At 36.3% G+C, this 15,605-nt stretch overlaps 1 protein-coding gene across 4 annotated transcripts in view; it reads right to left on the bottom strand.

The window, feature by feature from the left end:
• The window catches only part of WRN (WRN RecQ like helicase), a 140,297-nt gene that overhangs the window by 95,945 nt on the left and 28,747 nt on the right, over positions 1 to 15,605 (bottom strand). For 3 of the 4 annotated variants that reach the window (XM_032838140.1, XM_032838142.1, XM_032838144.1), the window contains exons 3-8: positions 12,695 to 12,831; positions 11,935 to 12,047; positions 8,343 to 8,488; positions 7,537 to 7,685; positions 7,145 to 7,294; positions 5,863 to 5,935 (exon numbers count right to left, since the gene is read on the bottom strand). In XM_032838140.1, coding sequence (XP_032694031.1) covers positions 5,863 to 5,935; positions 7,145 to 7,294; positions 7,537 to 7,685; positions 8,343 to 8,488; positions 11,935 to 12,047; positions 12,695 to 12,790 — 727 coding nt within the window. In that variant the 5' untranslated portion in view covers positions 12,791 to 12,831. Of the gene's footprint in view, positions 1 to 5,862; positions 5,936 to 7,144; positions 7,295 to 7,536; positions 7,686 to 8,342; positions 8,489 to 11,934; positions 12,048 to 12,694; positions 12,854 to 15,605 lie in introns of all 4 variants that reach the window. The other variant, XM_032838141.1, reaches the window with a different exon arrangement.

Here is a 15,605-nt window from a genome sequence, read left to right as displayed (position 1 = left end):
TTAGAATAAATTCCAAATGATCTACATTCATACACATTACAACCAGCAGTTAGCAATCTAGACTGAAGAAGGCAGAAATGAGAATCTGAACCCAACTAACACTATCTCAAAATCAGAACAGATTTCTGCAGGCTCTTACTTATGAAACATAGTTCAGTAAACATAACCTGAGCCAACAGCCAAGCCTCACTTCCCTTCTCATCAATCATGACCAAAATAAAATGCAAACCTTTCTAATCAGCGATCATCTTCCAAACTCTCAACTTCATTCTGTCTGGCACATCCTTCTCCATCAACACCACGCCTGCCTGCCTTCCTCGAACCCTTCTCCTGCTTAGAGTTTCTTAGAGCTCATCACCATTTTCTCTTGTCCTCAAAAGTCCAGCTCTGCTGAAGCATGTGACATGTCCCATCTGCTATTCCTGATTGCTGCATACTTCGATCTCAAAATCACATTCTTTCATTCATTGAAGATTTCACTGCCTGGTTCAGTTTTTCCCTTCACAGCTACTCCTATGATAATTCCACCTAAAATTGTGGCCTTTTCAGTGCTTTGATCCTTCCATTTCCAACAATCTTTTCCTCAACTGACCTCAGCCACCCATTCCTAGACATTTGACCTTATAATTGCCAATAAAGTCACTACTTCCAAACTTCAATGGTAAGCGTTCCTCCCGCCCTCGGAACACCAGCATACTGGCTTGCCTTCCAGGATGCCCTCCCCAACACAACTATTCTTTCACACTTTCAGGATCGAATCCACTGATCCCAGCATCTTTTCCATACACCTTATTCTTCCCACTCCCACTCCCCACCATGTCTTTTTTTCCTTTCTTGCCCATATTATAATAATCATTCCCTTGTAGAACTCTGACCTCTTTTGCTCCTTCCTCCCTCCATGGTACTTTTTATCTAGGAAAACCCCTACTCTAATTAATCCCAGCTTTTTTACCTACTTGATGCCTATATTCACAGAGCTGACTATAACTGAAGATAAAACACAGCCAAGATGACTCAGCTTGCTTTAAATTCATGACACAGATCTCAAAGGAACCCTCGGTAGACTGTTAAATATTCTGTATTTCCCACTTTTCTACTATCAAGATGACTATTTCATACCTCTTTCTTTCTCTCCAAGCTTCTAACATCTGCTTGCTCCTCCTTTTACTCAAGGAACAACTTCACCCCTCATAACACTAAGAAAATAGAAAAAGAAAACTATCTCATCTTCCCACCCCCACAATCTGCTAGTTAGTCTGTACTCACAGAACTACTCTTATTTACAGCAAAATTCCATGAAAGAGTTGTCCACACCACACAGTCTCAAATTTTCTACTCCCATTTTCTCCTAAGCCTTCGCCCCCACCAGCACGGCATGGCTGCTTTGGGAAAGGTTATTCCGTGACCTCCACACTGTCAAATCTAATTGTCAGGTCTAGTTCCTCATCTCCTTCAGATTCTCAGCCATTTGAAAGAGCTGATAATTCCTTCCTCCTTAAAACACGTTCTTCCTGCGGCTTCTGGACACAACACCTCTTGACACTCTGCCTTCCACCACCACCCCTTCTTGAACCTTCTCCACTGCACTTTCCTCCTCTCCCGATCTCTAAATGTTGGTATGCCCTCAACATCAATACTTGGACCTCCTCTGTTCTTTATTCCAGTCACTGCCTCTTTCATCTCATCTCCTTTCACTGCTTTAACTGCCATCTGTATCTTGATGTTTCCCAAAGTTACATCTCCAATCTCAACCTTTTCCCTGAACTCCAGAATCACATTTCCAACTGTGATATCTGCCTGGATATCAATAAGCACCTAAAATTTAGCATATCCAAAACTGAAATCTAGATTTTTCTCACCCAATCCCCCCTTTCCCATAACCTTTCCACCATAACTGATCCTTCCATTAACTCAGCTGATCCCACCAAAATATGTTTATTGTCCTCTCAGTCTCTGGATCTTACCCCTTTGGAGAATTCATTGGCAAATCCTTCACAATTTATACCTTCAAAACATATACACATTCTACCCACTTCTTACCATCTATCTCTACTGCTACCAGCCTAATCCAAACAATTGTCATCTCCTGCTGGGACTACTAGAGTAGCCTAATAGACTTCCCTGCCTAAACACTTGCTCTTCTATAGCAGCCAAAAAAAAAAAAAAAATCCTTTTGAATTAAAATTTAATCATGTCATTTTCCTGCTCCAAACTCTCTAAGGGTTTCCCATCACTCTACTTTGTATTTATCGTGATTAATAAAATATGAAGCCATAGTCACCACCTCTAAGGCCCTAAATGATCCATCTGGCCCAAGCTCCTTTTCTAGCCTCATTTCTTCCCACTCTGACCCTTACTCATTTCGGCTCAGTTCTCCTCACTGTTCCTCAAATAAAGCAAGCAATCACCCTCAGACACTTAGTTCTTTCCCCGATGCCTGTTACATTCTTCCCTCAGATATTCACGTGGCTCCTTCGTGCACTCTGTGAAATGAAGTGAAGGTGCTTGGTCTCCTGTGTTCAGTGCACTTTCCCCCACAACTGAAACTGTGTTTGATTCATAATAAACATCCAACAAATATGTCATATGCATGAATGAATATCCCCTTACAAACCAATCTTCTAAAAAAGAAGTTTTTTATACATGCTTCCTCACATTCCTTGGATCTAGTAACTTCTCTAATCATGTTAGTATGACTTCTACTCACACCACCCCAATACTCCTCTCTTGCTCTGCTTATAGCACCTCCATGTTCCCAAAGCCTGTGACCGTTCTTTTTTTTTTTTTTTAAGATTTTATTTATTTGATAGAAAGAGACACAGCAAGAGAGGGAACACAAAGCATGCCAAACAGAGAGCCCAATGTGGACTCTAACCCAGGATCCTGGGATCATGACCTGAGTTGAAGGCAGACACTTAACGACTGAGCAACCCAGGTGCCACAACCCTTTTCCATTTTAATAGCACATGCCCCAAATAACCACTCTCCCCCCGAGAACACTCTTTTGTCACCCAGTACACCAAAGCTGCTAGAGTCAAAGGTTACAAATGGTTGTTGCATTGCCAAAACTGATGATTAATTCTAAATCCTCAGTTTCTCAAACTCAGCAGGACTTGAAACAGGTTGATAACTCCCACGTAAAGCATGCCTCTTCACTTGGCTTTCTGCACACCATATCTCCTAATTTCCTTCTATGCCGGTGGTAGACAACTCCTTTGTCATCCCTTCTACCATGCAAAGACAAAATACTAAGAGTTCCTCAAAATTCTTAGTCCCAGTTCTTTACCTCTAACTAAAGCTATCCTCTGAGCTACCGCCTGGATATCAGAGTCCCACCTGGCCCCTTCCACCTTGCTGACAGCCTTCCTTCCTTTAACATATCTAAAATCAACAGTGACCCCTCAGCTCCAAAGCTTGCTCCTTTTCGTCAATGTTTTTCACCCATTGTTCGTGGCAGCAACACAGGAATGATCCTTGACAAATGGCTCTCATCATCACACCAAATTCTGCTGACTCTACTACTCTATTAAATGTATTTTGAATCTATCCCCTTCTCTCCATTCTCAATACAACCATCCAAGCCGGGTCACCACCGCCTCTCCCTTGGATTGCTCTCAAGGCCTCCTAACGAGCCTTCCCACTGTGACCCTTGCCCTGTTATAATCCATTTTCTACTCTACAGCCCAAGTTATTCCTTTTTTCTTTTTCTTTCAATATAATTCATGTCTCTCCTGTGTTTAAACCCCCTAATACCTCTTAGGAGGAAATTAAACTCCTCACGTAAACATGGCCTATCTGCTTTCCTTGTTCTGCGTCTCTGTCCCGCACTCCATCATATTTAACCATTCACCACACTGAACTACTTTCAGTTGCCTATCTATCCTACGATCTCTTTTTGTGCCGGCTATTTCCTGTGCCTATGACACTTTTCCTTTATTCTTCCACTACCTAACTCTTGTTCCCATTTCAGGTCTCGCCTTAAACATCACTTTCTCCAGGAAATACTGCAATACTTCCAAATATGCATCAGATGGCTCTCCTTTGTGCTAACCACAGCGCCTTGTTTTCCCACATCATGAGACTCATCTCCCTGTGGCCATGCCTCCTTTGTTCATCTCTATATCCCCTACAAACCTGTAGATTTCCCTCTCAGGAAGCAGATCATGAGTATCTTGTTCATTACTATATCCCCATATCATAAAGTCCTCAACAATTTTTAATAAATGAGTAAGTGTGTTTTTATCTACTATATTGTTCAGTGTTTATTAGCTACCATCCTAGAGTAAGCTAATATTTTAACAAGAAGAAACAATGTGTGAATATCCTTTTACTTCCTGATGTTATAATCCACTTTAATTCTTTAGTAAGAAGAAAAAACACAATTTTATAACTAAAAGTGGACATTTGAATACATCATGTATAAATACACCAGGGAAATTAAACAACAGTGAGGCTGATACCTCTGGCTTCCTAACAGGGAGGGAGGAAGGGAGGGAGGGGAAAAAAAAAGAAGAGTGGTAATCTTTGTTACAATTCACTACGATCCTAGTCAATGTACCTCACTTCAGATGTCAAAATATATTCACACATATAATGCAATAAAGAATAAAAGTGAGTGTCAAACAATGCAGTACTGAAATGACAGGTACACAGATACCAGGACTTCTAGTAGCAACTTATAAACATATGGTCCTTTAGTGAGATATCTTAAACATTTCCTTAGAAGCATTTTAATCAGAGACAAAATTGTAAGTATAGCCCTAGAAGTAATTCTGCAAACCACAGATTCAAAAAACCATGAATCCCTCTGTTGAGTTGAATTCTGTTATGACTTAAATAAGTTCTATATTGTTCTCCAGATTAGCTTCAAAAACATATCATCTGCTCAATTTAAGCAAGATAATTTCTAGCCACAGTACCTTTGGCTATAGAGAGTCAGCAAGCTCTCATCAGAAGTGACTTTCCAGGGAAAGAAAGAAAACCTAAGGAGTCTTCTACCTTACTAGGTAAAGAAGGAGGGTCTATTACAAAGGACATGAATCCCTTCTTAATGTCAATCAAAAAGGGTACAACATAATTTTATATGTTGAGGTCACACCTTATCTTTAAGCTTATTTAGCAAAATCACTAATTTAATTAACATCTTAACAATTATTTAAAATCTCCAAAACAAGCTACAAGAATAGGAATAACAACTCTATATAGATCAGTACAGGTGCTCATAATAGTCTGTCCCTTAGTGCTCACTATTCTATGCACTAGATATGGGGCTATCATCTATATTCCAAGCACTGGGAAACATGTAAATCTCAAGTCACATGGCAGGGGTTTGATTTCTGTCACAGGAAGAGCCCATGCTCTTTCACTCTACTATGTAGAGTGTGTAGCTATCACTGACCTATTGAGGCATATGAGAAAAGCATGGAAGTAGAACAAAGTGGCCATACTTTTTGGAGGAAAACAGCAATTATCTTACCCTAGAAAAAATTTAGAAATTCAAACCAGGACACTATAAAGTAACTTGTACATTTTAAATATTTATAGCAAGGATGTAATAATCTCCAGACTGGGAGATAACTGGTTGTGTCACTGATGTTATCAAACCCACAAAGCCCCAACCAAAGAAGCCTGATGAAAAGCTATGTGACAAAGCAGTAATAAGTCCTCCTCTGCCACGAGTAATGTGCCTGAAACTCCAATCTTGGGCCACAGAGATCTCACACCCTAATGTCAACATGGTTCACACACTCAAGGAGTTGCAATACTAAACAGTCAGCACATGCGTGAATACTGACTTTTGGAGATAAACCTCACAAGAGAGTAAATTCAAATTTTATCTTTTATTTTTAGAGCACCACATACCTTTTTTATTTACAGCAAACCTTTGCACAGCATCACCTAAAATCTCTAATTTTTGATAAATGATGAGACCAGCCTATTAAAAAAAAAAGCAGAAAAGTGAAAAGAGTATGCTAAAGGTAACCAAAATAAGGCTTTATGTACCATCTTTAGAAAAATCAACAGTGACTCCTAAAGCACCCAAAAGGATGCAATCAACTTATTATGTTACACAAAGATCTATGGCTTCATTAAATCACCATACCAATTTCGAGAGTGGGTAAAATAAGCTACTTGTGCCTTAAAAGTTTTACATTTTTATCTTTTAATAATCAATATTCTAAGGAGTTATCCAAATCAAAAAACTTATAAGTGGGACTCCAACAAAATACAATCAAGTACGAGAAGTGTGTTTTGGCAACACATATCTACTCCCCTGTATCTCATTAAATCAGCTGTGAATGTCAACTTAATGAACAGCCCTCCTTTCAAGCAGTGTTAACAGGAACAACCAAATCACACTGATTTTTCATGAATAAAAATATTACAGAACTTGCACAAGTTCTCAACAAGTTCTATGATTTTTTTTAACAGAATGCAAAGGAAAATTATCACCCTATTTCCTGACAAGATTGAATTTTTTTGTTTTGAAAAAAAGGAGTTTCCAGGCCTAAAAATAGATGTGAAAAGGGAAACAGCAAGATATTCATTTACAAATGAAAGTATAAATTAAGGAAAAAGAAATCCACAGGGACATAAAATGTATTTCCTAGCAAAAAACAAAACCGAGAAATAAATAATGCTATACATTAAGCACAAATTTCAGTATGTATGAATATGTAAATATGAAAATACAACTGACTAACAGCAGTGGAAAGCTAAATTTGGAGGTAATTTTCCAAAATTTTTAGCATATTTTAAATGTAAATATAAGAAATAATGCCAGTCTCAATATAGGAACTATAATTATTTTTATTTTGAAGTTGCTTATAAATCAAATACATCATCAATATCATTTGTGTTTGCTCAGCCTGTGTTTATTAGCTATCCATGTTTTCAGAGATTACATTGATTACATAGAAATTAGACATTATTTTGGCTTCATGACAATAAAAAATACTAGCAGTGAACAATCCATTGATTGGTACTTGCCAATTAATATTGAGAATTATCAGTTTCACTGTCTTCTTAAGCATGTTTAATGCAACCTAATTTAAAATATTTGAGTTATTACAACAAAATTTTTCTAAAGTAATTTATTATAAGTTTAAAAACACATCATAGTTTAAAGATCTTTGTTACATACATATGCATCAGTGGCTGCATATAGTTTCTGATCCTCAGTGAGAGGAAAGTCACTCCAATTGCTACAGCGGATAGACCTGTCTTTCAGAAGCTGTTTGCCGAAGAGATGTTTAATCAAACCATTCAGGCTCCAGATCTCTGTACATTTCAGCTGGAAGTAAAGAAAAATCAATACTGCAAAGAAGTATTTCTTTCTTTTTCAGATATTTCTAAATACCAGCAAATGCCCAGGCCACAAATAAAGCTAGAAATGTTATACCAAAATATATGGCAGAGTTAGTCCTTAATAAATTTTCCAAATAGTGTAATATTAGTTTCGGGTGTCCCGACATGGTGATTCAACACTTCCACACAACACCCAGGGCTCATCACAAGTACATGCCTTATGTCTACCTTTTCATTGGCAACATCTGTCAGCTCCACAAAATTCTTCAAATTGATGTCAAAGTCACATAGAAGCTTCTGCTGATCTCCTTTGATTCCCACACCTGCTTTTTTAATTGCTTCATTTTCAAGCAACATTTTTAATCCCTGAGGAAAAACTGTAACATTTTATTATTATTTCCATAGGTTCTATCAAGTATTACTGATTTTCTACTTCTTACACATGCTATGTTTATATTTAAATTTATGTTTATGTTAAGATTAAATTCAGAAACACATTCACCTTGAGTATTTCTTTTTTTTTTTTTAAGATTTTATTTATTTATTTGAGAGAGTACAGAGGGAGAGGGAGAAGCAGACTCCCTGCTGATCAGAGAGCCCAATGTGGGGTTTAATCCCAGATCCCTGAGATCATGACCCAAGCCAAAGGCAGACGCTTAACCAACTGAGCCACCCAGGCGCTGCCACCCTGAGCATTTCTTTTCTTACCTAAAGCAAAATCCTGACTGATAAATGACAAAAAAAACAACTGGTTTGACTACTTTCCCTGCTAACATTAACAGTATATTCCTGATCAGTTAGCCCCTCTAAACTTCACTTCTCTGCTGTCTAAACCAGGAATAATAACAATACCTGATGGAGACATTGTAAAAATAAATAAAACAGGGATATGAATGAATCAGGTGTAACATGAATACTTCAATAAATGTAAGGTGATGAGAAAAGCACCAGCTATTTCAAAAGCTTAATTTTGTAGGGATAAGGTTGACATAATACAACTATCAACCATAAAAATGAAACAAAGAGATACTAACCTGACATAGAAGAAATATGAAACAAATAACATTTGCTCTCTGACACACATAACTGAATCAGTGCAACTCTGCTCTGTTTCCCTTTACTGTACGCTGGTGGCCATTCCATGTCAAATCCTACCACACCTCCAGTACACAGATCCGTGCTAAAGGGGAAAAATATAGTGCAGATGAAATACATTAGTATTTTAACTTCTGTATAACTTCTGCATTCCAAAAATTAAAAGACAAGTCATATATGGTAGAAGATATCTATGATACAAATACCTGATAATGAACAGCCAGAAAATATTAAAAATTCCTTGAAAAGTTGGTAAGAAAAAAACAGATAATCCAGTAAAAAGGAGGAGGAGGAGGAGCGGGAAGAGGAGGAAAAGGAGCACAGTATCAAGTACTGAGAAAGATACCTACCTGCTCAAACACTGGTGAATGTAAATTGGTAAAATCCTTTTAAAAAAGGCTTTGATAATATTTAGCTGAAGATGTATAAACACTATGACCCACAAGTTTTTTCTCGTAAATATATCAAACTCTCAGATGCGTACAGCCAGACAGATGTTTAAGAATGTTCACTGCAGGGACGCCTGGGTGGCTCAGTTGGTTAAGCAGCTGCCTTCGGCTCGGGTCATGATCCCAGCGTCCTGGGATCGAGTCCCACATCGGGCTCCTTGCTCTGCAGGGAGCCTGCTTCTCCCTCTGCCTCTGCCTGCCATTCTGTCTGCCTGTGCACGCTCTCTCTCTCTCTCTCATAAATAAATTAAAAAAAAAAATCTAAAATTAAAAAAAAAAAAAAAAAAAAGAATGTTCACTGCAGGGGCACCAGGGTGGCCCAGTTGGTTACACATCCAACTCTTGATTTCAGCTCAGGTCATGATCTCAGCGTCCTGGGTCTGGCCCTGCATCAGGCTCTGTGCTCATCAGGGAGTCTGCCTGAGGTTTCTCTCTCCTCTCCCTTTGCCCCTCCCCCACTCACACTTGCTCCCATGTATGCTCTCTCACGTTCTCTCACTCTCTCCAAATCTTCAAAAAAAATAATTTGCTTAAAAAAAAAAATGTTCATTGTAATACTGTTCTTTCTGGCAAAAATGGAAACAAACTGTATTTCCATCAACAAAAGAATGGGCAAATTGTGGCATATGGAAACAATTAAATATTATATAAAAATTAAAATAGAACTACATATACCAAAAAGGAAAAATTCTCAAAAAAAACATAAAATGTTGAGTGGAAAACACAAGTGGCAGAATATACATATAGTTTGATAGCATTTTTTAAAGTTTTTAAATGGGCAATATAACAGCATATGGTATTTGAGGATATAAAAGTATAGATATAATAAAAAACATGTGAGGGAATGTTAAACACTGAACTCATGCTAAAAGTTATCTCAGAGGGCTGCAGAGGGGAGAATCAGAATGGACATACCTGGGGATTCAGCTGTATTTTACCATACCACTTCTTAATAAAGACTTAAAGAAAATGGATATTAAGATTTGCTAAAGTGAGGGTTTTGTTATATTATTTTCTATTTTTGTTTATATTTGCCTGTTTTATAATTTTTAAAAATTAAAAATGCATATCACAAAAGAATCTCAATTTCCGCTTTGGGCCAAGATGATAAGACATATCTTTCCTCTATGAACAAACAGAAAATTGGACAAAATAGGTAAAGACACTGAACAATAGGCAATACAGGACTGTGCTCTCTGAGGGAAAGAAAACCATGGGGGAGCCCTACCGCTGCCCCCACTTTCTACCTGGAACACTTTCCAGACAACAGAACAGGGAGAAGTCAAAGCAGAGCACTGAGTTAGGGAGACAGGGTTCGCAGCCAGAGAGGCTGAGGGAGCTGGAAGAAGTTTCTGGAGCTGGAAGAAGTTTCTGGAAGAAGTTTCTGGGAGCTAGGCAAGAAAGAGGCTGAACACAGACCAACCAGGGAGCCATCGGATGAACAATTCCTAGGGATTACTTACATGTAGGGAAGAGGCATTAAAGTTCTGAAAAGTGGCCTTAGAGAGTCTTGTTGATCGCCTGGGGCAGTCAGCAAAGACTCCATGAGGGCCACACCTTATTATTATAGGGCTAAATTACTCCCAGAGTAAAGACACCTATCAACCTGCCCTAATAAATCTTAAAAATAATGGCTCAAAAGGTAAAAGCTGATCTTCAGGTAACTTAACTTCCTGACAGAGTGAAGCTCTTTTCTTTGAAGAAAAACAAGCAAACCCAACATTAAGCAGGGTAAAATCACAATGTCCAGTCAAAATTGCTGGCATTAGGAAAAAACAGAAAATGCGACCCCTAACCAGGATAAACATCATTTCATAGAAAAAATCAGTAAAATAATGGAATTAATAGACAAGCACACTGAAACCACCACTATAAATATGCTGAATATGTTCAAATATTTAAAAGAAAACATGACTATGAGAGCCAAACTGGAAGATACTTCCTAAAAAGAAACAAATAGAACTTCTAGAGAAGGAGAAAAGAATAACAGGATGGGGGGGGGTTACTAAAGAAATTTTTTAAATCTGTTGAGACTAGAAACCCACAGGTCTGAGAAGGTCAATGAACCCCCAAGCAGGATGAAGACAAACCACACTACACAAAGTGACATCATAATCAAATTGCTGAAAACCTGTGATAGCAAAAATCTTTAAGCCAGCCAGTGGGGGGGGGTAAGAAAAAAAAGCCTGCCTATCATAATGTACACAGAATTCATCGGAACTACATCCCTCAAATCACTTATGCTTATTGCCTTTACATATGACATGCTATGGTCCTGACAAAGGTAGAGTTAATATATAATCATAACTGACAGATTTTACCTTCTCTGTGAGACAAATTTTGTTCTATATAAAGAGACCCAATAGCGGGGCCAGTTAACTAGGAGTGAGGACACTTGAATACTATTTCTAGAATTCATCTACCACCAGGAGATCATAATAGCTTAACTTAACTCTGTATCTTTTAACCATTGCAATGTACAACAGTTTAAAAAAAACAAACAAGTATAATAACTTCAAAGAAGATCTGAATGAATTCCTTCCTTCTTCTTCTCCTTGTAAAATGCTTTAAGAGGCTTGGATTGCATTATTGCATAATCCTAATTTAACAGGGCAATTTTAAAAAATACTAACAGTCATTTCTAATGTTCTTCTTAGGAATCATTTGCTGTAACTGTTGCAAACTAAACGCAACAGAGCTGATCACAACCATTATTCACTACTAATTTGCTATTTTTAATGAAATATAAAAGGGACATTTGGAGGTTGAATAATTCTTACATTTTTTTTTTGCCCTACATTGGTGAAATAAACAATGTGTTTAAGTATTTAAGTACTGAAAGTAACAAAAAATTAGCCAATAGAAAGGATTATGAGCAACATGTACATTATACATTTAATCCAGTGATTTTAAGATTTTTAAACGTAAAATTAGAACTTGTCAAATGATATTCTACATGTAGAAATGATTATCTGTAGAACACACATTAACTGTAAAATTCAATCTACTTACAAACATTGTCATAATAGTTATCTTCTAAGGGTTCAAATTCAAATGAAACTAGAAAATTCAAATCTCTTACCTAATATCTTCTGATAGAAAAGAGCAATCACTAGCTTCATAACTATAAACAATCGATCCAGTGAATTCTAAGAAAGGGAGGCCATCTTCAAAAACACTCTTCTGAATAGATGCCTTGAGTTAAATAAAATTTCAAAAAGGCACAAATAAAGTTCACATTAAATAAGAGATATTCACGGAAAAAATGCAGTTAATGGAGCATTCAAATTATGGTTCCAAGTTTTATCAACTAACGTTTTACAGACTAATGAAGTCATAAGGACAATGTAGCAAAAATAAAGCTATCCACTATAAAATTATTTTTCTAAAAAGTTATTTACAAACTTCTACTCCTATTTTCATAAGAGCACTTATAGTGTTAATTTTTTTCTGTAATTATATTAGCATTCTAGATGTAATAATGTTGCCTTAAGTTGCTGAAGAATGGCTGGTAGATCTTGTATCTATGAAAACTTAAACATGCTTACCCACAAAAATTCACCAAAGTAAATACCTTTCTAAATTGACTAAATTAGAACAAACTAATAAGGTCAACCCTACACAGCAAGAAAAAAGGTAAAATACAGAGTAAGAATTCCCATTATGTAAACCCCATTAAAATTTAGTCCCATTCACCCAATAAATGACTAAGTTGTGGTTCAATCACACAACAACTATTCTAACTTAAATGGTGACCTGAAGTTTACAAGTGAAGACTGACTGATTTTATAGTCAAATGTACACTAAATTTCCCATTAACGAATAACTGGTGAACTGCATACCTTTCCTTCTACTGCAGGACAGGTCTCATTCTGCCCAGACATCCATTCAGGAAGCTTCCGCTGCTGTGGAGTTGTTTCCAACTTTTTTTCATTCATCTTTACTAGGCTCCAGTTGCAAAATCCAAAACACAATTACTCTGTGAATAAATACAGTGCAATCTTTGAAAAAAAAAAAAAAAAAAAAACAACTCAGAAAGAGTCCTATGGATACCACTGAGGAACCAAACATGCAAATTTAAAGTTGCAGCATTTGGCCCACCTTTAGGTTTTAAGAGCTAGAATTGCAAAACAAAAGGAAACAGATATAATATGCTGGATCTAATAATTATATACTCAGTAGTATTTCTTCTTTTTAAAATAAGTGAGCTAATTTAATTGAATTCTAAGGTTCTAGTAGTTTCAAAATCCTATCATTTTATGACTTTGATCCTTTCAAAGAATAATCTTTATCTCATCACCAATGACAATCCTTGAGTGTGTAAATTCTTACAGATTTTGACATCTCTAATTTTCTTATCATCTGTCCTAAGATCTAAGTAAACTCAGCAAACTGTTGGACTTGTTCACAAGTCTACTTGAAAAATGAATTTTTAGACAGAGAACAGCTTTTCTATATTAAGGGTTTTCTTTTATTAAGCTCTTGGCCTAGTAAGTGAACAAGTTTCCCTAAGAATAAGAGTTTCGCAGAGGTTATTTTTAAAAATCTGTTACTAGCTGTGAGGGCTCTTCTCAATGTAAACCACACATAAAAAATGGTTATAGAAAACACAATGAATAGGAGAACCATGACAAACTCTTTTTGTTAATGGCAAATGGATCCATACCCTAGCGTGACCTAACACACTAAATTGAAGCAGTTTTAATTTCTTAATAAAATCTTTCCAACTCCAACCTTAGTTCCTATTATCTCAAACTGCGAGTAAAGGAGCAGCAGTTTTAAATATATACCTGAAGATTCTTATGATGAAACATATTAATATGAAATAATCACAACTACTTATGATTTAGGATAATCTGTTATCCCTATTGATACTTAGCAATATAAACCCAGAAGAAATTACACAATATCAGCAGGTATCCATTTTAATTGCTCATTTTCTCAAGCATAAAGCCCCAAAACTGAGAATACTGATAATTTATAAAGGAAATTTTTTTAAGGAAATTTTTAAAAGATTACTCTAGCAAAATTTTCTATATGAAACCAACTCTACCACTCTTATGCATTGGGAAGGAAAGGGTTAAAAACAGGCTAGTAATTTACTCTCCTTACTGGGGGAGAGGAAATGAAAGACCTCAACCAGGGATCCCAGTAATAACACTCACGATCTCAAACCAGATGGTAGCCTTGTAAAACTACAATGATATTTACTAGCAGAAAAATACCAAAGAGTACCTATCTAGAAAATGCTATTCACAAGATACAGCTCAACTATCTCGACTGCTCATCACAAATGAGCCTGGAATTCAGGATTTATTAATTTATGGCTGAAAAATGGGGAGTAGTCAAGTAAGCTGTGTCATTAAAACAATATAAAATAGAGGCATTCCAAAACCAACACAACTTCCTTTGTGCAATTTTTTTTTTTTTTTTTTTTTTTGCCCACATTGTCAAAACTATTCTGTTAATCTAAAACCATAACATGTCCTATTGCAAAAGAAAAGGACATTTTTGGAATCCATGTCTGACAGTCTGGGGATCCTCCAAAAAAAGAATACGCCATCTGCACTTGGTGCTTGCTTGTATTCTTTGAATCATTAGCAAAGTTTGGCGTTGGGTAAGATCTATGATTCACTGAATCAGAATGGACAACTCAAGTTTGGGTGTTACCATTCACATTATATTGGTAAGATAATATATGTAAAATATATGTTTTTATAGTCATCTTATAAAACATTTTACAAATGTTAGTAGTTATTAATACCTTTATATGTGTCACAAATTCAAAACTCTTAACAGGAGAGTTAAAATTTGATCCCAAAGTGTACTTTTTATATATGCTCCGTTCTTGGTCTTAAAATATTATTTTTATGAAGCTGGAAAACAAGTTTTGGCTATACACAAAGTAGATAATTTGCAAAACTGCCAAAAAATTGTGGTTTCTGCAAATAATAGACAACTCTATAAAAACACTATAAAATCTTAGTATTTTTTTACGTAATTCATTCACACTGCCAAAACAGAAATAAACTTCAGTAACTCTTCCCTGAAGCCACCTATAACACTAAAATCATTTTAATTTGAAATGCTTAGTTTTCAGATGTAAAATACTCTCTTTCGCACACAAAATTCTGTCTAGATACTTTCAGGCAAAGAATTTGAAAGTAAACTTGTTTACGGACCTAACATCTTCGTCAAATTTACTTAGATCTCAAGACAGATAAAAAGCACACAGAAAATTAAGGTTGTAGAATAATTTGCAACAAGGAAATTCTTCAAGATACATGAGGATTTGATCAGATAAAGGTTACTCTCAGAAGGGATCCAAGTCATTGAATGATAGGATTTTTCATTTATATATTTAGCTGTTGTGTTGTTGAGTATAAACAACTTTGACATGTCTTTTTCTAAAATCAAGACTCTTATCATTTCGTAACACTTCATCTTGTACCATTAAAAGATCTTAAATTTCTCTTTGAAATAAATACAGATGGTCCCTGACTAACAATGGTTTGACTTGGGATTTTTCAACATTACAATAGTGCAAAAGCAATACACATTCACTAGCAACCACAGATTTTGAACTTGGATCTTTTCTTGTGCTAGTCCTATGTGGTACGACCTTCTGTGGTGATGCTGGGCAGCAGCCTGGAGCCACAGCTCCTGGTAACCGTTCTGTAACCATGCAACCATTCTGGTTTTCACTTTCAGTATAACATCTAATAAATTACATGAGATGCTCAATACTTTATT

This window comes from Lontra canadensis, unplaced genomic scaffold, assembly GCF_010015895.1.
Source record: "Lontra canadensis isolate GAN:19392208 unplaced genomic scaffold, GSC_riverotter_1.0 scaffold102, whole genome shotgun sequence".
Taxonomy (NCBI): Eukaryota; Metazoa; Chordata; class Mammalia; order Carnivora; family Mustelidae; genus Lontra; species Lontra canadensis.
Note: the sequence above shows the minus strand (reverse complement) of the source record. Positions and strands in the feature narration are given on the sequence as shown.